Here is a 26,322-nt window from a genome sequence, read left to right as displayed (position 1 = left end):
GTGCACGTCAAAGAACCCTTGAACTTTGGTATTCAATGAAGGGTTGACAGAAACACCGCTGTCCGAGCAAAATTTCCCTTATATATAGACTATGCTTGTCGTTAATATCCAGATAGGCACAGAAACGTAGAATGTTAAACCCCATTTCATTTCATATAAATATTTCATCATCAAGATTAGAAGTCAGCTAATGCTTAAATATTAATGATTATCTATATAGTTAATATACAAACCACAAGCTATGAAATTAGTTCAAGTACAAACGGACAGAAGAACCTAAGTATAGACACCCCTGATGAAGTGTTAATTTCCCCATCACGGAATTTTGAGAATGTCGTACAACCAGCTATTATTCATAATGTATATTGCGATTCGTTGGGTAATAAATGAGCCTGACTAATTAGAATAATCGAAGTGAAATATTGTAGTAGTGTGGCTTGTGTCTAAAGAAGAAGCAGCCATGCTGATGCGGTCTTTAATCGTTTTACTGACCTTGACATCGGTATCGGGCTTGAGTTTCTGTAAGTACAACCATTTATGTTTTAAAGCTGCTAATATTGTAAAGCAAAAACATTTTACGTTATTAGAAAATTCTTGCGATACACATTATGCCATCTTAAATTCTGAATGCATTTATTGCCATTAACAGTTGTAATTATCTCATTACCTCTACTCTTATCTCATTGCTGCAATCTCGTTTGTCACTGCCATCTCATTATTCCTACTGTTATCGCATTACTGTTACTGTTATCGCATTTATGTTACTGTTATCGCATTACTGTTACAGTTATCGCATTCCTGTTACTGTTATGACAATACTGTTACGCCATTACTGTTATGGCATTACTTTTACTGCTATCTCATTTTTTGTTACTGTTATAACATTACTGTTACTCTTATCACATTACTGTTACAGTTATGGCATCACAGTTACCTTTATGCTGTTATCTCATTACGGCAATTGTTATAGTATTTAGTAAAATCATGAGCATTATTATCTCATGACTGACACCCAAGCCTCGACCCACCAAATCAGTGTATAAATGGTCTAAATGATTTCATTTATCTTCTATTGAAATTTAGAACAAAACACATCGGTTCTTAACTGCATATTTTGACCGTTTCAGTTTGTACACAGTTTCGACCGCTGAAAGTTCGGATAAACGAAACGGCTATCCGTGGTAAGTATCAATAATTCACCGATTTCTAGACCGATAGTTCTCTAAGAATTACAGATTGATCGACCGACAGTTACTTAAGAATATAACTGCCTTATTTATATATCTACTTGCAGAAAGGCCTTATCAAATAAAACTTTCATGTAAAGGCAACATCATTTTCATATTTTTTGTTCTGATATATATATCATGGATTTTGTTTATTAGGTTTGGATTGTTAAGCACCGTTTCGCATGTTCACTTCCCGGAATGCCAGAACCCTGATACGCCGCGGCACGACATATAAATAAATGCATGTTCTTGAAGCAACGACCGCGAGTTTTACATCTAGACGTTGTTAGACTGGTTTGCAATTCGCGAACTTATAGCTACGTTATCTCACTTTAACGAAAACACATGAACGATAGTCTCCAATCAGAGGTTGTGACACAAACACACTCAAATCAAACATGGCGACCACCACGGAAACCTTTACTTGAGCGAACCTTGAACTTTGCAACTCGATTATCACAGGTAGACATTTTAGCTGGAAAGCGCGAGAATTTTGGCATTCGCGATGATTGAGGAATCGAAATTAGTGCCGAAATATGCAGGGTGTTACGTGAAGTTCTTGATAAGATCAAGCCTTCTATTGAAGATGAGATAAATGATGCTTAACTAATGATTTAAATTTGATTTTTCTACAGGATCGGTGATCAAGACTATTCTTGAACCTGATGACAAAGTATCTTCAGTGCAGCTACTAGCGGGTGATTTATCCTATCTAAACATAAATGTACAGAGGAGACAATTACGGTTATTAAAACCAGTTCGAGATAAACGGGTAAGACACATTATACGTACAGTAACTAATTCGGGTAAGGTTCGGGATAAACAAATAGAACCATTATACGGGAAAAACATATATACGTATTGTAACCAATTCGAGTAAGGTTCGGGATAAACGAATATAGCCATTAGAGTTATTACAACGAGTTCGACATACGAGTAAATAACACAATTGTGAATTTGGTCTATAGCTGTCAAGTTTTTAAAAAAAACACGAACAATTTTGTTGACATTACATGTGCGACCTGCCCGTCTTCGTTATCCCAGTCGGAGCAGAGCAGTAGGACGTTAAACCCCATTTCATTTCATTTCATTTCAAATTGCTACTACTAATATAAGTATACTAATATATTTCTATAAGGTGTGATTGTTTTTCTTTCCAGGGGCAAATTCTGATTGTTACGGGCACTTGTTCAGACTACCTCGAACCGTATCGGGTATGAATTCTGTTTATTTTCTCCATTTAGAAATAAAAGTCAATTCGGGACTACAAAGTTCACGATTACATTGACATAATCCACATATAAAAATTATATATACGTTATATACATATTTTATATGTTAACGTTATTAGTGATAATAAATTATTAAGCGATATTAAAGAAGTGTTATATTTTCCGTTGCAGTCAGGTTCACATAATCATGAAAAAAAAAGTAAATTCTAGATATAGTGATCACCAGTATTTTTCTTTCATTTTCAAATCTTTCAAAGGGATCTTAAGAAATTTACATTTGTTTTACAGTATATGTTAAATTTATCAGTTAGTATCGAGGTAGAGATTTTGGACGTCAATGATCCACCACAATTTATTAACTTACCAACGTCTACCAGCGTATCAGAGGTGAGTTCTACTACACAGCATTGGCCGAGAAATTTCATCCAGATTTTCCGACGTGGTTTCCCCTTGTCAGTGGTGCAGAACGGAGGGCCTGACAAGGTCCCGTGTATATATTGGAATGCACGTAAAAGATCCCCTGGCAGTTGGAATTCGATTTAAGAGTAGGCGATAGTGCCGCTGCCCGGTCAAAATTTCCCTCTTGCACACTGTATGGCGTATGCCCGTCTTCATTAGCCCAGTATAGGAGCAGAATAGTACGACGTTAAACCCCATTTCATTTCATTTCATTTCATTTCTACTACACACTAGAACACAACTGCACTTGGAATTAGATAGGGGTGGAGCATAACGTGTCCACGAAAGATTCGTCGATTTCGTCAACTGTCAAATGTTATTTTACATGTACTCAAAGTTGAGCATGGGCGGACCTCCGTTTTTCTTGCTCCATAACATCCCACGAACAACTAGGCAACACTTTCCTTGCTCAAATATCATTTTTATAATGGAGACACTGCCCTTGTCAGCCCCTCCCCTCCCTTCCTGCACCCACTAACAAAGGATTTTTTCTCGGCCAACACCGGGATCGAACCCCGGACCTGCTAGTTAGTGAGCCAGCGCCCTAACCACTGCGCCACCGCTGTAAACACATCATAAAAATACAATTCGCATTATCCATATAAAAAATACGGTTATGGTGCTATTATATGTGAAAACATTTTTGTTTTCAGAGTACTCAGAACGGAAGTTGGGTTTTTGATATCCAAGCGGATAATCCAGATGATGTATATAATGACTTCACCAGAGTTTATTATTCTATACTGGTAAGATTATGTATATAATGACTTTACCAGAGTTTATTATTCTATACTGGTAAGACTATGTATATAATGACTTTACCAGAGTTTATTATTCTATACTGGTAAGACTATATATATATATAATGACTTCACCAGAGTGTATTATTCTATACTGATAAGACTATGTACACATAGTTTATTTAATGGGTGTTGGGTTGGGGGGCGGGGGCGCCTCTAGTTTTTTTTACTTTTTAAACTCGTCTGCGTTAAATCACAAGATCTATCATTGACTCAAGCGGCTTGGTTTCAATTCTCCGCTTGTACGTGTCAAGGAATAGGATCGCCTGTGCAATGCTGTTGGTTATAGAAAGGGAGCCACGGTCACGTGTGCAAATGGGCGTGCCCGTTAACGAACCACTGACATGTGGGATTCCATAGAAGAGTATGCCGTAGTGCCGCTGTCCGGGCAAAATGTTCCTCGACGTACGTATGCCCGTCTTAATTAGTCCGATCGGTTCATAACAGTAGGACTTTAAACCCCATTTATATTTTGTAAAAAATATTTTCTGAACTCTAGCTAGAGAGAGTTCCTCTTAATATCTTATTCTGAAATTTTGGATTTCTTTCATTCAGAGTTCCGGTTCAATTGACAAGCCTCAGGAGTCTGTAGATAACTGGTTTATAGTGGATGATAACGGTAGAGTTCATTTAAATACAAAATTAGATTTTGAAGAAGGACCAAGAAAAATAAAACTTGTAGTAAAAGTCCAGGTAATTTTGTTGTAATGTTTACAAGAGACAAACATGCTTTATTACCATGGGAGCCACGGTGGGTGAGTGAGTAAGGCGCTATTCATATTACGTGTAAGTGTTCCTTAGGTGAATGCCTCATCTGAGTTCGATGATAAGTATATTCTGTCTAGGCTAAGCAGAGCTAAACAATTTCATTGACAGACACATTGGAACATTATAACTAATTGGACGAGTTTGATAAAACTTGGTATACAATTTCATTTTCTGATAAGGCTAAATAGAGATAAGCAATTTAATTTTGGGGGGGGGTGGCCGAATGGTTAGCACGTGCGTGCTTTATCATAAAGCCTATCATTGAGTCAACTGGCGTGGTTTCGAATCCCCGGTTGTACGTGACAAGGAGTAGGGTTGCCTGTCCAACCTCGTGGGTTTTCTCCGGGTCCTCCGGTTTCCTCCCACTGCGAAAGACCCCTACGCGCAAGCGAATTATTGAAATAAAAGTAAACCATATGTTAGTCCCGAAATGACCTAGTTTGTGTCGAGTGGACGTTAAACCCCATTTCTCTCTCTCTCTCTCTCTCTCTCTCTCTCTCTCTCTCTCTCTCTCTCTCTCTCTCTCTCTCTCGCAATTTAATTGGTTAAAAGCTTGGAACACAATAACCCTAACCCTGTTTTTAATCGAGTACAATGTTTTACTTTGGTGTAGACGTTCGTTAGTTTAATGTCATGGCTGATGAGCATTCTCTGATATGGCTAATAATTATAAAATATAAAATAATTTCATTGACGTTGCTTTTATTGGGACGAGAGCGACGAAAATAACATTTATGCACAGGGGAAGCAGAGTGGTAACTAATTTGCATGCTCGATGCTTTACAAAAACATAAATGAACAAGTATTGAATGATCAAGCGTCGTCTTTTTATTTTGGGATTGAGACGGGATTGACCAGCCTCTGTGTTTCTTATAAATGGATCGGTACAGCTTTAATCAATTAATCCTGAGGGCACTATTTAAATACGCTGTAGCAGTTCAATTTCCCTTTGTCCGTGGTGCTGGACGGAGGATAGCTATCTAGTCGTTCAGATTGGACAAAAAACCTAGGTCCCGTGTACACATTCGCGTGAACGTAACAGATCCCTTGGAAGTTGGAATTCGATATAAGAGTAGGCCGTAGTGCCGCTGTCCGGTCAAAATTTACGTCATAGCACACTGTATGGCGCGGCCTAGTCGAAGCAAAACAGTAGGGTGTTAAACCCCATTAAACCCCATTTCATTTCATTTTTGTATATAAGCCTTAAAATGACCAATCAATTGTGTTAACAAAGACGTCATGGACAATTCATATCCACCCCCCCCCCCCCCCATACACCCCCCCACCCTGTTGATGGAAAATATGTTATATACAATTTACAAAGGATACAGATTTTATTTTATTGGATTGAAAACAATAACCTTCACTCATTATTTGTCTAACCAAAAGGATTTTGGGATTCCGGTGAAAAGAAATATATCGACCTTAACGATACTGGTAAAAGATGTTGATGATATGGGACCTCGTTTTGATCAACAGTTTGTGTCCTTTACTATCATTGGTGAAAAGCCCGTACAGGTATTTAGTATAATTTATTTTATTTGGTAATAAACTCATACAGTTAGTTATTCAGGACAATTATTTATTCTAACTCTAAGTAATCAAACACACATACAGCTGTTCAATGTAATTTACTATTATTGATGTCAAACAAATACAGTTTTTCAGTAGACCTTAATGTTATCGGCGAAACGCACGTACAGATAGATATTCGGTATAACTTACTATAATTAGTGAAAAACACGTACGTTTATTCGGTATAATTTGTGAAGAAATCAGTTTAAGATGTCAGTCAAATTCTGGTTTACATTGCCGTACTCTGAATGTAATACATACTATCATGTCCTATTAAAGATATATTATGGGAGATTAGATAACGAGTTGGCAGTTCTCACTATAATAGTTAAAAACTGGATAATGTAAAGGCAATTTGCTGAAAGTTTCAGTCAAATTGATCCACTATGAACCGAGAAATAAGCGATCGAAAGTTCCGCATATCCTCGGTCATCATTACTAAAGTCGGTACGACAAAAATCATAGTCTCGATTATCGATTCAATCGTTAAATCGAGAAGGAAAGTTATGCAGCAAATCGGATCATAATCCAACAATTATCGCAGGCTAGCGTTGACATCGAGAGTTGATTAAGGTCCGGATAAGTTAATTAATGTCTAATTAATAGTTTATATAACATTTCAGGCCTAAAGAAAGACCTGCAATAGGCAGATTTAGCTCTTGCATAATGTATGTTTAATATTTTGTTTAGCAAGAGGAATGTTTACCTACTACACCACCTTTATATGCTGAAGATCAAGATGCAGAAATCAAGTCACCAATAGGCTATAGATTAAATCAAGGTAAAGTTCAGCCTTTTGCTGTCAATATACCTCCTTTTTAATTAATAAAATCAGTTCGGAAGACAGGAAAGAAGGTGTCTTCAGCTGTAAGAGTGCACCGAGGATCTCGATAAATGCTTATAAGTTTAAGATGACGATGCTACTTCTTGTCATCCTCGTATCGGCCCACAGTAGCATTGTAGGCATTGAATTAGTACTGACATTAAAGTCCCACGAATATTTTGAAGTAATACGCATACTAAAGCTCCTTGGATTGAAGTAAGATTTCTATTAGATGCCCATTTCTATTAAAGCACAATACAATTATAATATTATGATTTTTAGTACAGGAAACTAATAGTTCCATAAACTGGTCCAAATATTTCCATATTAATCCTATCACTGGTCAGCTGTGTCAAAGACATACAGTCCAGGGTATCCAGACAAAGAGAGGTGATATCACAGTACAAGAAGTAATGGATGCGTTTAATTTAACCGTCGAGGTAATTGCATTTGTTATAAAACTATCAGACTATAGATCCATAAATTATAGATCACTGATGTGTTATACAGCGACGTTTCGACAAGTATTCTACAAGTATTCGCAACAAGCGATATGTAGAAAACTAAAAGCTAATATTTAGTAATATATACAGTAATAATAAGTACGAAGTGAGAGCGGTTCGGGTGCACACTACATGTAAACAAACTCGAAAGGGCACACCTATGGACAAGACAAAACCAAAACAGATATGGTAAGCAGTGAACAACAAATATCAAATCAAGTTATTTGATAGTCTCTATCATTCAAGGGCGTTCAAGACAAGCAGGTTATTTTATTCAGGGACCTGCCATCAGCGTCCACTGCGCTTTACAGTTCGGAGCCTGCAATACGACAGGCTTCGCTCAAAATGCAAAACACAATAATTTATAAGACAGACACAAAAATGCGAGCAGCCGTGACAATGGTTGTCTCCTGAAAGGCGCTTCCTGATGGCGATAATCTGCCGGATGAGTTATAACGTCAATAAATGATCAACATTAAGGGTGTAATACGGAGAGAATCTCGGAAAACGCTAAAAAATGGCAAATACAGTGAAATACAATGATAGGAAGGCATATAATATACAAGACGAAATTACCATACGAAATGTAATTGTTGACGAGACTTTAAACCCTATTCCACATCATATTTTTAGATTTATCTTTCATCATTTAAGCAAATGTGCATGTTTAAATTGTAGGCCTTTCAATTAGATGATCCAGACAAAACAGCAAGGGCAGTGATTATGGTGAAGATAAGTAATGAGAACCTGTATAAACCGACCTTTCTACAGATTAACTATACTGTTGATTTACCAGAATACCCCGTAATAGGACCAGGCACCCTGGTAACAACTGTCGTAGCTGAAGACAGAGATTATGTTAGTATACAAACTCGTTATTTGTCAGATTGCCTACTGTTCTTAAATGAAATGTAATAAACATGAGATTTAACAGCTTATTTGAAATATACTATTCATTATTGTTTGTTTTGTTGGGAAGCACGTTGGCTAAGTGAGTAAGACGCTGGCTCGCTAGTTGGGAGGTCGCGGATTCGATCCTGGTGTTGGCCGAGAAAGTTCATCGGGATTTTCCTGCGTGGTTTCCCCTTGTCAAGGGTACAGGACGCTGGGCCTGACAAAAACAGCTGTCTAGTCGTTCAGATGGGACGAACAACAGAGGTCCCGTGTACAAATTGACGTGAACGTAAAAGATCCCTTGACAGATGGAATTCGATATAAGAGTATATTTTCCTCATAGCACATTATCCCAGTCGGACCAGAACAGTATGAAGTTAAACCCCATTGTTTGTCAGATATCACTTGATTAAGATAATTTAAGATAACAGTAATATAGATACATCACTGGACTGGAAAGCACGAAAGAAATATTCCGAGAGTGAGGTGGGTATTTTGCAATGCAGTGGATCAAAAGTGCCCCCCCCCCTCCTTTTAGTTACGTCAATGAATGTGACGTCTTTAGGGATTGGCTAGCAGACAGATAACACCGTTGATAGAAACGATGTATATATTGTATAAATTATATAAACTATAATATAAAAATCCGAAAGCAATTTTGTGCAATGAATAGCCAGTTCCCAAATCATATTTTCACCCAAATTTGCAATTAAACGAATTATACATGTTACGAATCAGTCTTTACTTCAGTAAAATGTCGGGAACCCGAGAAAATTTTGATAAATTGTACTGGTCTACAGTTTAAGGAATTTGACTATCTGGTTTTTGTTTCAGGGGAGAAATGGTGAATTCTTGTTGAGTCTGTCGGTGAATCCATTCAATGCATTTTCTATAAACCCTACAACTGGTGAAATACGAGTAGAAAAACCTGAATTAATTGATAGAGAACAAAATTCAACTCTTATATTAAAGGTATATACTACCTTATCTGGTGGTTTAATATATATAGTTTATAATAACATATTGCATTTTAAACCCTTGCTCGGGTGGCTCAGTGGGTAAGATGCTGTCTAGTCGTTCGTAAAAGAACTCTTGACAGTTGGAAGTCAGAAACGAGCTGTGGCTAGTCGAGGACTTTGTTTTTGCACCGCTCTTGTATGGCGACAATTCGAAAATGCGTATGTTTTTGTCAAAGAGGGCTATTTAGTTTTAAAAGAGTTATTGCCCCTAGTTTAAACTATTTCATTCCAGGTAAAGGCAGAGGAAACTAAGAGTGTCGAGGGTCATGTTAGTTCACCCGAGGCCCAGGTGCAGATAACTCTACTAGACGTTAATGACAATTCACCCATTTTCAACAAAAGTTTGTTTAATTTTACCGTAAAAGATAATCACCAAATTGGAACTGCTATACATAAGGTAAAGCGATATTTTTATTCATCATATAATTCTCAAACTACTAATTAGACCTGAAATGTGTCTGATTCGTTAAGTTTATAAACACAGTGCATGGTAAGTACACTTACATCATTATGTTAGCAATGTGGGGGCCGCGGTGGTTCACTGGGTTAGACCTTGAGGTCCCGCGTTTGATTCCGTTGTTGCCCTAGTCAGTGTGACGAAATACCGAGAAACTGTGTACACATTACCGTGCACATAAAAGATCCGATGGCAGTTGGAAATCTAAAAAAGAATAGGCTGTAGAGCTGCTGTTCGGGCACAATTGCTACCAAAGCCCATTGCGTATGGTCGTCTTCAGTAACCCACACGGCGCAGAAAAGTAGAACGTTAAACTCCAATTCATTTCATTTTTGTTAGCAATGTGAAGTAGCTAGTACCAATTAATCTACGTACGGTCCCGCAAAACAATTGGTATAAACAAGGGTCGTATTTAATACTGGAACCTAACAGACAACTTCACATTAAATATAACACGTTTCCTTAATCTAAACGGTATTCAGTTAAAAACAATATCATATAAACCTCTAAGAATCTTAGTGGACTTAATTTCTGCCGTCAAAAGGCAAAACCTAGTAACTCACTTTTGTTTTTATCAAAATTGAGTTAGGACCAAAATTGTAATTACTAGGGTATGTGCTTCCTGTTGTTGTACTAGATCTTCCAATCTTTTGATTTTGTAAGCAGTTACACCCATGACGCAACCTAGCAACTTACTTCATTTGCCTAGAATACCACAGCAAAACCTAGTAACTCAGTAGTGAAATCAATGGATGAGCTGGGGTTTAATATTCATTCATTTGTTTTCTCAAAATAAGAAAAAAAGTGAGTTACTAGGTTTTGCCTTTTCACGGGAGATTTAAACATCATCGTCCTAAACGTAATTCAACTGAGGGGCGAAGAACGAATTTTAGACCCTACAGTGGATAAAGAATAACTTCTTAAACTCTAAAGAGACTTAATTAAGTGCAGAGCGGAAATCGACCTTCCGAACCTGTATGATCATAATGTCTTCTGGTCTGTTCTCTACAATGCTGTAATATATGGCTAAATCTATTGGCTAAAGCCAGCTCAATTTTTGTCAAGGTCGCTGAGATGTAAATAAGGTTAGGGCACGTGATTGTTAGCGAGATTGTAGCTTATGGCTTGGGTAAACATTGGGGCTAGGCCCAGGGTTAGGGTTGGGATTACCGCTAGCCCTGTATACGTATGGTGACTTATGACGGAAAATTGAGCTGGCCTTATCATTTATCACTAACCGCATTTATATAGCACACATGCACGTGTGTATTTCAGTTTGAAGATCGATTAGTAGCCGAGGATGCTGACGAGGGTAAAAACGGATTGGTCAGATTAGCCATTGTCAGTGTGCAGAACATGAGAGGAACTTTCTCCCTGAATGATTATCAACGTTTCCGTATAAACGACGAGGGTGTGATCATTCTCCAGAGCAGCCTGCGAGCGTTACGGAGGGAGGAAAATCATCCCGAGTACATAGTTGTTGTTCAAGCAAGGGATTCGGATGAAAATGAAAAGCAACAAAGGTTCAGTTAATTTATAATACCTTTCAAATAATTTGACACGAAACACCATTACCCATTTCACAATTAAGAAATGTGGGCTTTACATCCCTCAATGGTGGGGGTGTGGTCAACACCCTGTTTCACTTACCAAAGTCTATAGAAAATATAAACATCGATTCATGCCTGTATTTATCAAAAACTTATATTTAGGAGTACAACTACACGTGTGTTTATTAAAGTATTAGAAGCTAATGATTACCCCCCAGTATTTGAAAAGGAAGATTATAAAGTATATATTAGTGAAGCTGCTCCAGTGGGTACACTCATCACAGAAATAAAGGTTAGTTATTTCAAACAGTCTGATTAAAATACAGATCTTTATTTCGTTTCGTTTTTTTATACTTTCAACGACCTACACTACATGAAGATCTGCCCAGTTATTTTGGGAGGTCGCGTCAGAGGTCATATGAGCGGCTTTTGATCCTATGATGTCAGATATTTGATTAACCAATCAGCATTGATGTTTCTAGTGGATTACCCACAGTTCAGTGCACCACACACCAAAAACTCGCGGTACCAGACCGTTTCTTTGAATAATCCATCACATCACCCAGAACACGTCAATGATAACAACTCTTCCAGATCCTAGTGTAGGAAAGACAAATAAAACGAAATTTTGAACTATAAAAAAACAAACGAAATAGGATCTGTGTTTTAGTCAAAGTGTCATTTTAAACAAATATTAAAATACGGTTAAACCTAACATTTCATATTACTTATACATACGAAACTTACGCTTATACATACGAAACTTACGCTGTATGTCTGCAATTCAGACCGCTCATAAAGATATAACAACACGACAGAAACAGACAATACTGGAAATTAGTCGGACAAACATTTATATATGGACAGATGTGAGCCTATACATATATATGGTAGACATGTAATAATTAGACACGTTGATCGAAATATACACTGTAATCATTCCACACATTGAAAGAACTGTACAATGTAAACACCTTTTAAAAAGGTGCAAGCAAGTGTGCAAGCGAAACTACTGCAAATGTTTAAAACAAATGATGAATGCAATCGTTGCAAACCTTTGAAAAACGAAGCTATTATAACCATCAATATATTCGGCCCTACAGGTAACTGATGAAGATGGTGATGAAGATTTGTTTGTAAAATATGAAATAACATCAGGAAATATTGGTGACGATTTTAGAATTTCGGAAAGGTAAACATGATTAAAACTATATTATTCTGTTTATAAACATAAAGCACAAACATATCTGTTTTCTTGCAGTTGCGGTTCCTTTATTAGTAAAGCACCAATGAAAATGAAAGTTATGAATCAATTTTTTTGTAATACTTTTAATATATATGCGGCTTAGCCGTCTATATTTCCTTTATTAATACATTTTTGTGATAATTTTACCCTTTGAATTGTTTTATTTTAGAGGTTTCCTGTTTATAGAAAGACCATTAGATCGGGAGAAGGTTTCGTTTTATCATTTAACAGTTTCAGCTTCTGATGGCTTACATGTAAGTTGTTGGGTCGATATAAGTTGTGTTTTACTTGGCATACATTTTAATTACTATCACCACCTCCCTATCACCCCTTAAAGACTCTGTCATTTGAGGGATTTATGAATTTAAAGAGATTTAAAGACGCTACTGTGAATGTTCAATTGCATACAGTATTTACAAAGATATGATCAATTCAAAATATGTCATCATTCGGGATATAGTTAAAAACCAGCACCACCTGTAATCTATAACTTACAAAACGTTAGAGAAAACAATGTTAGCTTCAAATATTCATAACTTGATCCAGAACGGATCGATATCAATAAATTTATTTCTGGTTAAGGTATGGCAGGCTATTAAACCCTTTATGGTTTATGCAAGCACATTAGGGCTTTAACAATGTGAACTGGCACCAGGTGTTCTAGAAATATACTGAACCTCGTGCGCTTTATTCTTCTAATTAACGGTCTGTCATTGAGTCAACTGGCGTTGTTTAGATTCATCGGTTGTACGTGAGTAGGGTCGCCTGTCCAACCTCGTGGATTTTCTCAGTGTCCTCCGATTTCCTTCAACAGCTAAAGACCCCCATGCGCAAACGTATTATTGAATTACAATTGAACCATGTGTTAGTTCCGAAAAGACCTAGTTTTCTCGAGTGGATGTTAAACCTCTCTCTCTCTCTCTCTCGAATCTAATTAACTAAAAAAGTTATAATGCAAGGATAATTTCTAAACATATATATTTTCCAGGTGCGAGAAACCATGGTAACAGTGAATATACGAGATACGAACGACAACTCTCCAGTATTTAGTCAGACAATATTTGATTTCTATATACCAGAGAATGTTACAAGCAGATTGGATATTGGTTCAGTAACAGCTACAGATGCAGATGAAGGACCAAACAGTAAACTTGTCTATAGGCTGTCAGGAACTAATTCCCATATCTTTAATATTACAAAGGTATAATAACGAACATTTGTGAACTCGAGTTGAAGCCAACTGAGTAATATGCAAGTGAAAAACGCATGACTTGTTTATAAAATGATATGTCAATTAATCAATTACTATATGAACCAGGCGTCAGCCAATATGACCCATGACGTCATTACAGCCATCTTGGAGTGTCGCTCTCAGAATAACAACAAAATTACCAAGTGCATAGATCCAGTTCCAGGTTCACAAATAGATTAAATAAACAAATTCGGGCCTTTTGCATGTGGTAAGGGAAATACCCTTTAGGTTTGTAGACTTTGTGATCAAACTCGCGTATGCATTACGCATTAATTTTATTGATACGTATCGGAATATGCCATGATACAGCTTGATGATATTTCTATGATATTTGTATATTAATTCAGGACGGTTTACTAGTACTAAATGGTCCAAGTCCTGTAGTTGACAGAGAAAAAACGGAAGTTATAATTCTTCAAGTTATAGCCGAAGATCTGGGCCAACCACCACAAAAGGTGAGAATACGCGTCAAAAGAATATTTAATTTGGAGATGTTTTCGGTGGTTTTGTAATGTTTTGCAAGGGTTCCCTATTTATTTACCGCTTTTCGGACATAATTGCTTCCCTATTGTTGCACAGTCGGATTCTATCTCCATAGAAGCAAAATCTGGTTAATCGTTTACTTTTCTGGACCAACACCGAAGACGGACCCACAAAATTCCGTGAGCTATGAAGGTATTTTTGTTTATTTTTTCAAAAACAAATTATGTGTACGCTAACGAGTACATGGAACCTCGTTGTTTCGTCCCATCGGGACGACTGGACGCTGTTTACTGTCAGGACCTCGGCACTACATCACTAACAAAGGGAAAGCACGCTAACAAGCAATTTGCCGTCAACCAACACCGGGAACCAACTGAATATTAATCCAAAGGCTAACTGTCGTCATACCAAATTGTATGCATTAAAGATACATAATCAGAGATTAGATAAAGAGCTGGCAGTTTCACTATAATAGTTATAAACTAGATAGTGTGAAGGGAATATGCTGAACATTGCAGTCAAATTGCCGAGTAAACCTTATTTTAAAATCACTGTAGTCTCTGTTGTCATTGTTACAGCTGTCAAGATAATTAACAAAGTTTCGATTATCCAGTTTTTCAGTTAATCATCAACGGGCGTTGACCAGCTGAACGGATTCAAATCCTGTGACAACAGGACACATAAGATGGCATCGAGAGTTGATTATGACCTTTTGATGTTAATCTGTCTATTAAATAATTTATATAAGACCTCCAATAGGCAGGTTAAGCTCTTGCATAATGTATGTTTAAGCTCAGCATTCTGATCTGTCAATATTGTTTTACTAAATAATCTGGATTACAGGAAGATGCAATGATCAGAATTTATCTACAGGATATAAACGATGAACCACCTGTTTTTACACATAGTGTTTATAGGGTCAAAATGATGGAGCCAATCGCATCAGATGTTGCTAAAAACCAAACAATTGATATGGATGTTAGTTTAACTGTCACTGATAATGACGTCGACGCAGAACATCGTGACGTAGTGTACAGTTTACATGATGGGGGTCTCGGTTTGTTTTATATAGACGAAACTACTGGAAGTTTATTTGTGACCGACACAAGTTTAATTGATTGTGAAGCCAATGACACCTATACATTCAAGGTAATTAATACAGACTCTAAGAGATCATGTATACGCGGGGAGATTCCTCAAGCTATAAATAAACTGATGTCAGAGGCCATGTCTGTCACCTCGCTTCTTTAAGTGAGTGTCCATTTTTTAAAATGTATTTTGCATTACTTACTGTCCATCTACCATACATATTGAGTCTAAGTAAATTCTTAATTATTTTCTGTCAACTTCTTCTCCGTTTAATTACAGAGTCTTTTGTACGTTCACTTCCTCAATGTTCCCAATACCTCCTAACTTCTTGATCAAGAAATAACAACCGCTCCCTCAGTCAAGCCAACACACAATAAGCTGGCAGACCCAGTCGGGTTGCCGATTAGTGATTCCCTGACATTTCACATTGAAGATATGAAATGAAGTGGGGTTTAACGCCCAACTGTTCTGCTTCGGCTGGGCTAACGAAGACGGGTATATTGAAGAGTAAATCTTGATTATTTTTGTTTTAAATTTTTTTATACGTGATCGTAAAACTACGATGTAGGCACATGGAATATTCTTCAAGTAACGTCCTTGATATGTTTTTCATATTTCAAAGATTTCAGCCTTTGATGGTAATTTTACAACATTTACAACACTAATACTGGATATTGAAGATCGAAATGATAACTCACCTCGATTTACCAGTAATATGTCCTTCGTTAGTTCTCCGTCTAGTCGCATTGGCAGTTTGGTTGGTCAGCTAACTTCTGAAGATAAAGACGTCACAGAGCAGAACAGCCACGTGGTATATCTGTTATTGGGAGGTAGTCTGGATAAATTCTCCGTAAACTCAAAAACAGGTCAGACATATTTTATTTTTAAAATGACTAGATGGATCAAATGATGGGCATTTGTAATTGGAATTAGTTCACAAGGTTATAGTTTGTAAATTAATAAAAAAAAACTTCGACACGTGGTTTCGAGCGTGCTTCGTCATGTTACGGTCGTGGGAGTGTCCACAGGAAGAGAAGGGAACGCGAGTGGCGACTAGACCCCTTATGGTGCTAGCATCACGGGGTAAATAACTTTACCCTTCCTGTATTCTTAGCAAATTCGAAGTTTAAGGCTTCTTCTTCTGGACTTCTAAACGAAATGAAATGGGGTGCAATGTCCTAATGTTCCGACTGTGCCAACGAAGACGAGCATACGCCATACTGTATGATATGAGTCAAATTTTGTCCCTACAGCGGCTATACGGCCTACTCTTTTATCGATTCCAACTGTAAAGGGATATTTTACGTGCACGCTAATGTCTACACGAGACCTCGGTGTTTGGTTCCATCCGCACGAATATACGTTGTCCCTTGCAAGATCCTGGATTGTGCACCCCTGACAAGGAGAAACCACGTCAGAAATTCCGATGAACTTTCTCGACCAACGCAGGGAACGTTTCATACACTGACCCACAGTGGTACTCGGAACTTCTGAGTTCTGAAGCCCGTCTGCTTATTTTGGACATTGAATCACATCTATAACATTGGGATATTTTTAATCGCAGACGGTCATCCCGTCTGTTTGGGAAGCCCACGTGACAAAACATTTGCTGATTTTCTGTGTTTCATTTTCAAGGCGAGATTCGGGTTATTGATGATCTGACACAAGAGCCTTTCCGGCGCCATTATTCTCTGAAGGTGAAGGTCGTTGATTTTGGACAGCCACAGTTATCTGATGAAGCAGTTGTCGAAGTGTATGTTCCAATCAACCAGCCACCAGTCGTTCCACAACAGTATGTGTTTAGAATCAACGAAAGCTTCCCAACAGCTGCCGTGATTGGTAAACTAACCTCCACAGATCCGGATCATGGCGTTGTTGTTTACAGGATATCCGGAAGTGATGACACACGTTAGTATTTTTGACCAAATCGTATAACAACGCCTTATTGGTTGATAAATAATAATAATAATAATGTACATTTATATAACGCTTAATCCATCCATGAGCATGCTCTAAGCGCTGTGAGTTAATAGCTTCTGTGGATAATACATCGTGAACATATGCGTCTTAAGTCTAGATCGAAATTGAGCAACTGTTTCTGAATATTTTATTTTGTCAGGTAAGTCATTCCATAGTCGTGGACCATATACACTGAAGGCTTTATCACCAAAAGATTTTAATTTAGTTGAAGGTACAACAAGTGATAGATTATTCTGTGAACGGAGTGGTCGGTTTGGTACATAAGGCTGCATAAGATCTGTGATATAGGATGGAGCTGAATCATGCTGAGACTTGTAGACCAGTGTTAAGATTTTAAAGTTTATACGAGCCTCTATTAGTAACCAGTGAAGCGATTTAAGGACAGATGTTATATGTTGACGTTTTGCTGTTCTTGTGATGATTCTGGCACAGTTGTTCTGAATTATTTGAAGTCGCTTTAATAAATGTTAAGATATTCCAGCCAAGGCACTATTACAATAGTCCAATCTTGAAAAAATTAGAGACCGCACCAAAAGATGACAAGCAGCAGTAGTCAATAGATGACGAATGTTTCCTATACTACGAAAGCATATGAAAGAGAAGATGTATGCCATTAGTGTCGAGGCTATAAATTCCGTTATTTCTTTACAAGCTGACTAATTTCAACAATCATAGCTGCATATTAGTTTCCACTTTATAGATTAGTGCTGCCTTTTTTCTTGAATCTTTCTGTTACAATCAGGTTATACATATTATTGATGCCTTTTTACTTTTACATGACAAGGAGTAGTGTCGCCTGTCCAACCTCGTGAGTTTTCTCCGGGTCCTCCGATTTCCTACCACTGCTAAAGACATTTACACACAATAGAATTGTTGAAATAAAATTGAACCATGTGTTAGTTTGTGTCGAGTGGACATTAAACCCCATTTCTCTCTCTCACTCTCTCCTTTTTACTTTCAGTGCCTTTTTATGTGACAAATGATGGCTCACTCCACCTCGCTGCTCGACTGGACACAGAAAAGCGTGATGTATACAATTTTCCGGTAGACGTCATAAATTATGGCGAGCCTAATGTTACGATTCACTCATACGTCACTGTTTATGTTGAGGACGTAAATGATGAAGTTCCTTTATTTTCTACGTGGTTCTATACGGCAGTAGTACCAGAAACAAATGATACAGATTCATTTGATGATTATTTATCAATAGTAAGTAATTACCAGAATGATTTAGAATTACATTTATCAATGCGTTAAGTAACTCTTATATCACTCGGCAAACCTAAACAGATTCCAGTACCCTATCGTCGGCTGTATGACGAAGTCCGCCATTGGAACTACTTTCAAGTTCCCGGATTACCAACGGCGTTGCCCATGACGACGCCGTTGAAGAATGTTTCATCATACAGATATTTCAAAGTCTGAAGCTGTTTTCTTTCAAGTTTATCCGATTTTTTTCAAACAAGGACAACTTTTCACTGAAAATTCTACACACGCTTCGAACGACGTAATACTGATAACTTATTTTTAAAAGCGGCAAGTTTTCCTAATAAGTAAACGGTGCCGCATCGCAGTTGTATAGGCGTAGGTACGTATCACTTACCGTCATGTAGCTAGATGTAGAGTAATGAAATCTGCCGAGGTTTGCCGAGTGACTCTTATATTTGCAACAATCTTGATCATGAAGCGCGTCTGGAGAGTGCTGTCCTGTATTTGTTTTATCGAGATCCTGACTAAATTGAATAATTGGTAGACCCCAGACCGGATGTACTACAGGGTATTGTTGTTGCCACGTTCTATAGTCTCGAACATCTAGTATACCCCCACCATATCCTTGCTAGGTATAGCTAAGATAGTAGCAATTTGCTTCTATATTTTTGCATATACAGTGCAGTTAATCAATATATTATTATGTTTCAGTCCCCACCCCTCGGGGTAACTGATTTAGATGCACGCGAAGACGAGCAAGTGGTTTATAGTCTCGGTGGCAGTGGAGCAGAAGATTTTATAATAGACCCGTTAACCGGGACTATAGTCGTCAACCAATCTTCCAGTATTGATTGTGAAAGAAAATGTGAATACAACTTAAAGGTTTAGTATGTTATGGATTTACTAATTTGTTTTTATGTTATGCACAATATTAGTTTTTATTGTCAAAGGACATTTGAATTAGGTCTTTTACAAATTGCACTATAACAATAATACACGCAATATTCTGTTACCCGGGTGTAGCCAATCCATTCCTTCCTGGAGAGCTGAAACGTAAGGGTGCCATCTTGTAGTCGCCAATGGCAATAATTTTATGAATACTGATAATGGTTATATTAAGTAGTATGATAAATTGAAATCAAAATAAAGATAAGTTTTCCAATAGTAGCGTGAAGTGACTTATTTCACGCATCACTGATTTTAATTAACAAAGATTTGAATCCAACGACACACAGGGACAACATGACCGAATTCTTTGGGTTTTATTAAATGGTGATTTGGGATAGTTTGTCGTTTTTACTCTCCAAATGGATCTGCCAAGGTTACAGACAAGGCCAATCAAATACAATGCGGTTTCTGCTGACATATTTCTGTTATCTGATATTGTTTCCTTACAAGTTTATTACACACGAAAGATCGACATATTTTTTGTTATTCTAATTAATTAATTAAAGGTATTTACTATGATTTCTAATAGCTTTATTTCATCAAAATTATTAAATATTGTTTTCCTTATAAGCTGAGAGCTAGAGATGAAAATGGAGAAGGTTTGGAAGGATTTGCTAATCTGAATATTAAAGTAACAGATATAAACGATAATCCGCCAATTATTACTGATAATACGATCTTATTTTACATCGAGCCTTCATCGCCAATAGGCTCACGTGTGGGTCAAATTGAGGCTAAAGATGGCGATTATAGTGACGTCAACAACAGAATAACCTTCACCCTTACAGACGGTGGCCTCGGAAAGTTCTTTATACATCCTAGCTCAGGTAAGTTTGCACACATTATCTTTGGATGACATGCTCGCCATCATATAAATCAGGGGTAGAGCCTCCGAGTGGTTTAAACTTTTTCGCTTTAAATCTTTAGGTCGTTCACCGAGACAAGTATTGTGACATCGAATAAAAGCCATTTTGGTTAAAAGTTATTTTTGGTGTGTAAGATACCGACAAAACTGTTTAAAGACATGTAATAAACGACAATAACATTATGTTGTTTTACAGGTGTTTTGGCATTATCTAACAGTCTGCTCCAGGATCCGGTACAAGAACTGTATGAAATGACCGTCACGGTTATAGACTCGGGGACACCTCCTTTATCTTCTGTTACCACAGTTATAGTCCATGTTCCCATCAACACCCCTATTCAAATAAATTCAAGTCTACATTTATTAGTAGCTGAAAACAAAACCGTTGGTTCAGTGTTATGGACGCTACAGGAAGAAAAATTGAAAGTAGAAAATATATCATATCTGTTGGAATATGATTCAGGTAGAACAATTATTACTCAGTATCGTTCCGACTTACAAGAGCATATTTCCGCGGGGAGCTGCAATGGTTCAGTAAATAGAACATTGATTCGCTAACAAGGCAGTTCCTGTGTGGTATATCCTAGCAAGGAATAGCGTCTAGTCGTTCAGATGGTACCAAAACTCGAGGTCCCATGTATACGTTGGCTTGTACGTAAAAGAATCATTGAAGTTGGACTTCGAAATTAGTATAGGCTGTAGCGCCTCGGTTCTGGCAAAATGTTGCTGATAACACATCCCTCCCCTCATTATCCCTTTCGGTGTAGAAAAACAGAACCTTAAACCCCAATTCATTTCATATTTTTCTGGATTGTTTGCTCTGTCACTTTTAAAGATACGGCATCTGTTTTTTCTTCCTTGACTAATACTGTAGTATCGAACTGGATTGACCCGTGGACATGGTTCATGCTTGAGTCATAACCCATTTGGACGAGAAAGTTGCTCGGAAATTTCCAGCCTGATTTCTCCGTGTGCAGTACGAGTATTTTTACTAGATCTATAAGTCGAGACATTTCACGGGGATTTTCAAGATCTGTTTCCTATCATAGGTTCGGTTATACAATTCGCAGCAATTTGAATTCGAAGTAAGAGTAGGCCGTAATTCCGCTGTCCGAGAACAATGTTCTTCATACACGACAAGGCGTATGTTTATCTTTATCATCCGGGTTGGTGCAGAAATGAAAGACGCTATACCTCACTTCATTCGAATACCAAATGGATTTCTTGAAACAAATTGAATTTTATTTTTTAGAAACTTTCTTAATTGAGGAATATATTGGTGATATTTTACTGAAACGAGAATTAGATGCAGAAACGGATGATAAATATTCACTGACAATTCTCGTCATTGACCATGGTGAACCAACTTACACCTTTACAACCACGGTTAATATAGATGTACTGGATGTCAACGACAACTATCCTACGTATTCAACACTATCATACCAGGCGCAAATATCAGAAAATAACGATCCAATGGCAAAAACAATCATTCATTTGGTAAGACGTTTATCTATATTGTGCACGTCACAGAGCAAAAAACAAAACAATATTAGTATAATGAATAAATTAAATATGGACGCTGTATAATTTTTGTATACCATAAACAGAACAATCTAGGTATGTAACTATGTATGATAATCTGCTATGTTTGCTTATATCAGCTACTGATTTTTGAAACAGAAAATGGTATCATATATTTGGTCACCTTCTTCTTCTTCTTCTTCTCTTCCGTGTTATTGGAGCGACGCTCGTCAAATAACAGCTTAAGGCTCTGCAAATTTGGGTACGATTGACACGAAACTTGGCATGTTTGTTCTTGGACAATTGCGAATGACATCACAATTCCAGATGGATGCGATGACATCAATGTCGGTTCCTAGTTCATACATATAGCACCCTCATATTCAAACAATTTGGCCTTTATTCACAGTTGTAAAATGTTATACATTCTTGTGCAACTGATCACCAATCAGTCTGTTTGGGGTTAGAACAAAACTGTCCTCATTTACAGAGTATTGTCGGTAGGTTCCGCCATTAGATGTCACAGATCTGGATATCACAAGTCACAAGACGAATATAACATACCGTCTCCTTGGTGACGAGTCTGATATGTTTCAAATGGATTTGAACTCTGGAAAAATAACAGTACAGCAAGGGCGACAACTCGACTGTGAAGTGAAGTGTGATTACCAGTTCCAGGTCAGTATATAGTCAAAATTATGTGTCAAACTATTTTGTTGTAATGCATGCAGAGCACGGTGTTCTCGGTCCTTTAATTGACCCCGGTGTTGTCTGAGGTAGTGCTTGGGGATGTTCTTTGTCATCGGTTGAGCAGGGCGGATAGGACAAAACCCCAACTTCCCGTGTTTGCGATTAACAGCACGTTGACGATCCACTGGAATATGGAGAAAAAAAAGGAGTAGGTAACTCTGTTGTCTGAGCAACATCTCCCACCTTGCATCGTTATGTCAGGATTTGTTAGCCCGGTAGATATCGAAAAATGACGATAAACTTGAAATGCATATGCATTCAATTTGTCATCACAACGAATTGATTCAGTGGGAAGCCATTTGATATTATATTATTATTATTATGGCACTGGGTAACAATTATCGAACATCAGTATCTAGTAATTCCGATTGGAGCAACTGAAGTAGATATAATAATGCCTCCATAATGTGCCTGAAATGTAACAAAACTAGATTAAGAGCGCTTTCTACTACAACACCGACCCCACCAGATCCACTATAATTCCTATAAATCGCTTCAAAACGTTTCCCAATATACATAGAAATATATATATAGACCATTTGATTTGGTCAATAAACTTACTGGGTATGAACAGATGTCACGATCAAAATGACAGCATTGCCAACGTTAAACATACATTATGCAAGCGCTAAATCTGCCTATTGCAGGTCTTTCCTTAAGGCTGAACTATTTTCTAAGTTATTAATTAGATATTAATTAACGGATCCAGGCCATAATCAACTCTCGATGGCATCGGATTTCTCCGATACTAAATAGATTAAAAAGGTTCTGCCATATTTTGATTTATTTTAAAAATGGAGAAGCGAGACTGAGCTTCGAACAACCAGTACTGTAGTTGAAAAAATTGCACACGTCTTGTCAAACATTCAAAGGTTAATATCTTCGCTCGCAATAGAGTAATTAGAATGAAATTTTCAAATTATTCATTTTACATTATATATTTTCGAACTATTATAGCAAGAATGGCTAGTTCTTTATCTAAATCATACATAATGTATCTTTAACGTTTTGTATTCATAGATTATAGCTACAGACGAAAATGGTACTGGTCTGTCTTCAGCAGCTTTTCTAGATATAGAGATAAAGGATGAGAACGACCACCGACCAGAATATCATCGTAATTTTAGTTTTAGTGTGAAACCATCAGTACCTATAGGACGTGAGATAGGAACAGTAAGAGCTGCTGATAAAGATAAAGATCCAATCAACCATAGGTTATTGTATTATTTAACCGGTCTGGGTGGTTATGGCAAGTTTCAAATAGAAACAGATACAGGTAATTATAATTATTTATCTTGCGATCATTTTATTTCATTAATTCGCATGCGCGTAGGGGGTCTTTGGTAGTGGGAGGAACGGGAAAAACCCACGAGGGTGGACAATCGACCCTACCCCATATCATTTACAGGCTGGAAATCGAAACCACACTACACTACTGATCTAACTCGCATACGTTAAACGATTTGGTAACACAACCCCAATTAGTGATCTTGCGGTCATTTTATTTTGTTAATTCGCATGCGCGTAGGGCTATTTGGTAGTGGGGGGGGGGGGTACAGAAAAAACACCCGAGGGTGGACAATCGAGTCTACCGCTTATCACGTACAGGCTAGGAATCGAAACCACACTATTTGACTCAATGACAGATCTACTTATCTAACTCTTATGCGTTAAACGATTTGGTAACCCAACCCCAATTCTGATGCATGTTACCCTTTCTTTCCGTATCTTATAATTTACCGGGATGTATACATTGTTATATTCCAGGAACTATTTATACAACTGATTCTCTGCTACGGTCACCTGTTTTAGAAGATTATTATATTAAAGTTGTGGCTGTCGATTTCGGGTCGCCTCAGTTATCAGGGGAGACGACTGTTCATATTCACGTTCCTGTTCACCCAATACCCAGATTGTCAGACGAAGTTTTATTTTCGGTGGAAGAGAATCAGCCATCTAATACAGTCGTTGGACAAATACAGATAAATACCACGGACAAGATACATTATATTCTTGGTGTCAAGTCAGGTAACCTTCGGCCACCATTTGAGAAATTTTGTTGAAAGGAACTCTAAGAGTGGGGAGGGTGCACGGTGGTGCAGTGAAATCGGTTATGGTCGCATTATTACATTCCGGGTGTCTTCTTGATTAAAGTATTTTCTGGATTAAAGTAAATTTATATTTTCGCTGGATTCTTTGGTTTAAGTCAGGTAGTATGGGAGCCTTATCATCAATCTGGGTGTTCTTTGGAATCGCAGGTTTCCTTCCGTGGCTACGAGGGAGCCACATTGTCTAAGTGGGAAAGGAGCTGGCTGGCGCGTTCGATCCCGGTAATGGCCGAGAAAGTTCATCGTGATTTTCCGGTGTGGTTGCCCCATGTCAGTGGTGAAGGACGTAAGGTCTGATAAAAATATCTGTCTAGTCGTTCGGATGGGAGGAAAACCGAAATCCCATGTACACATTGAAGCTCACGTAAAAGATCACTTAGCATTTGGAATTCGATATAAGAATACGCCGTGGCGCCGTTAACCGGGCTAAATTTCCCTCATAGCACACTGTATGGCGTGTCCCCGACTTCATTAGCCCAGTCAGTCGGAACAGTAGAGGAGGACATTAGGCCTCAGTTCATTTCAGTTCAATTCCTTGACTGGTCTTCAATCAAGGTATGATTGGTTAGGATTCGTTTTACTTGTGTGAAGTGAACACTGAACCCAATTTCAAAGATGCACCAAACGTGTGAACTAAAACGAACCATGTTTTTGTTGCTATATAGTGTCTATATACTTCGGGGAGATTAGATTTATTGTCATTAATATAGGTCAAATTCAAAATTTATGCTACATCAGTTTATTTACTGCTATTTTCAATGTAAGAGATAACTCTTTGTTTAAAAATACGTTTTGTTTTCTAGATATTTTTCACCTGAATAAAACATCAGGTGTATTAAAGAGTTTAATACCACTAGATGCTGAGGATAAACAGGAATATATATTACCAGTATCTATAGCAGAAATACAGAATGGTTTATATACTGTAACAACATTAGTTAAAGTTACAGTTACTGATGTGGATGATTATTTGCCGACATTTTCATCAGATTTATATAAGGCACGAATAAAAGAAGGCGAATATAACTCTCCAGTGGAATTATATTTGGTAAATTATTTCTATTGGTATTTAGCAATGGAACCGGAATACATCAGGCCCGTAGCTAGTGTGGAGAGGGCAAGGGGGCAGCTACACGCCCTGGGCGCCGAACCGCTCCCTTTCCATTGGACGCAATACGAAGCCAACGACCAATGTGTCCATATCAGTCTGGGTGCCCCATAAAACTGAGTGGCATTGGTTGGGCTGCCCCCCACCCTGCTAGCTACGGGCCTGTACACCGAACACTATTGACATTAAGGAATTGAACGAAGGGCACCCGGGCCTATTTTGGGGTTTAATTGGCGAAGCACGAATTCCGGTGTTTTGGGGTTCCGTGAAAATTTCCAGAATTTGACTTTTACAACCAACATATAACAGAATTAACATATTTATTGTTATAACAGTATCATTAACATTATGTCTAGTTTAACGATAACGTGTGGTTAGTACGGTCTGGAATTATCCGGTTGTCTGAAGAAACTTATTTCCATACATTCGGCCTAGTCTTGGTATGTCTTAT

The 26,322-nt window shown here is 37.7% G+C and overlaps 1 protein-coding gene across 2 annotated transcripts; it reads left to right on the top strand.

The window, feature by feature from the left end:
* Window positions 1–408: 408 nt before the first annotated feature.
* LOC126811655 (protocadherin Fat 4) lies at window positions 409–22,551 on the top strand. 2 transcript variants are annotated; one of them, XM_050537460.1, is made up of 28 exons: window positions 409–521; window positions 1,128–1,181; window positions 1,865–2,001; window positions 2,390–2,443; window positions 2,750–2,848; window positions 3,574–3,666; window positions 4,276–4,413; window positions 5,878–6,006; window positions 6,754–6,844; window positions 7,169–7,326; window positions 8,068–8,247; window positions 9,118–9,255; window positions 9,535–9,699; window positions 11,035–11,282; window positions 11,472–11,601; window positions 12,413–12,501; window positions 12,725–12,809; window positions 13,544–13,756; window positions 14,155–14,262; window positions 15,134–15,439; window positions 16,002–16,245; window positions 17,015–17,287; window positions 18,321–18,568; window positions 19,280–19,450; window positions 20,088–20,343; window positions 20,578–20,844; window positions 21,634–21,881; window positions 22,396–22,551. In XM_050537460.1, the coding sequence occupies exons 1-28, from the start codon at window positions 461–463 to the stop codon at window positions 22,420–22,422; spliced, it is 4,410 nt and encodes a 1,469-aa protein (XP_050393417.1). In that variant the 5' UTR covers window positions 409–460; the 3' UTR covers window positions 22,423–22,551. The 2 variants fall into 2 exon arrangements, with proteins under 2 accessions (XP_050393417.1, XP_050393418.1); XM_050537461.1 differs by lacking the exons at window positions 17,015–17,287; window positions 18,321–18,568; window positions 19,280–19,450; ... (2 more) ...; window positions 21,634–21,881; window positions 22,396–22,551 and having other exon boundaries at window positions 16,002–16,320.
* The last annotated feature ends 3,771 nt before the right edge of the window (window positions 22,552–26,322 follow it).

The sequence above is a fragment of the Patella vulgata genome, chromosome 2 (genome assembly GCF_932274485.2).
Source record: "Patella vulgata chromosome 2, xgPatVulg1.2, whole genome shotgun sequence".
In the NCBI taxonomy this organism is placed as follows: domain Eukaryota; kingdom Metazoa; phylum Mollusca; class Gastropoda; family Patellidae; genus Patella; species Patella vulgata.
This window is presented reverse-complemented; position numbering and strand designations above follow the sequence as displayed.

What these genes read in the sequence shown, in the direction of transcription:
- LOC126811655 (XM_050537460.1), top strand. Translation starts at nt 461, where the DNA reads ATGCTGATGCGGTCTTTAATCGTTTTACTGACCTTGACATCGGTATCG. An exon ending in GATTTTAGAATTTCGGAAAG is followed by an intron (nt 12,502 to 12,724) that starts GTAAACATGATT and finishes GTTTTATTTTAG; the next exon opens with AGGTTTCCTGTTTATAGAAA. An exon ending in CAGCTTCTGATGGCTTACAT is followed by an intron (nt 12,810 to 13,543) that starts GTAAGTTGTTGG and finishes TATATTTTCCAG; the next exon opens with GTGCGAGAAACCATGGTAAC.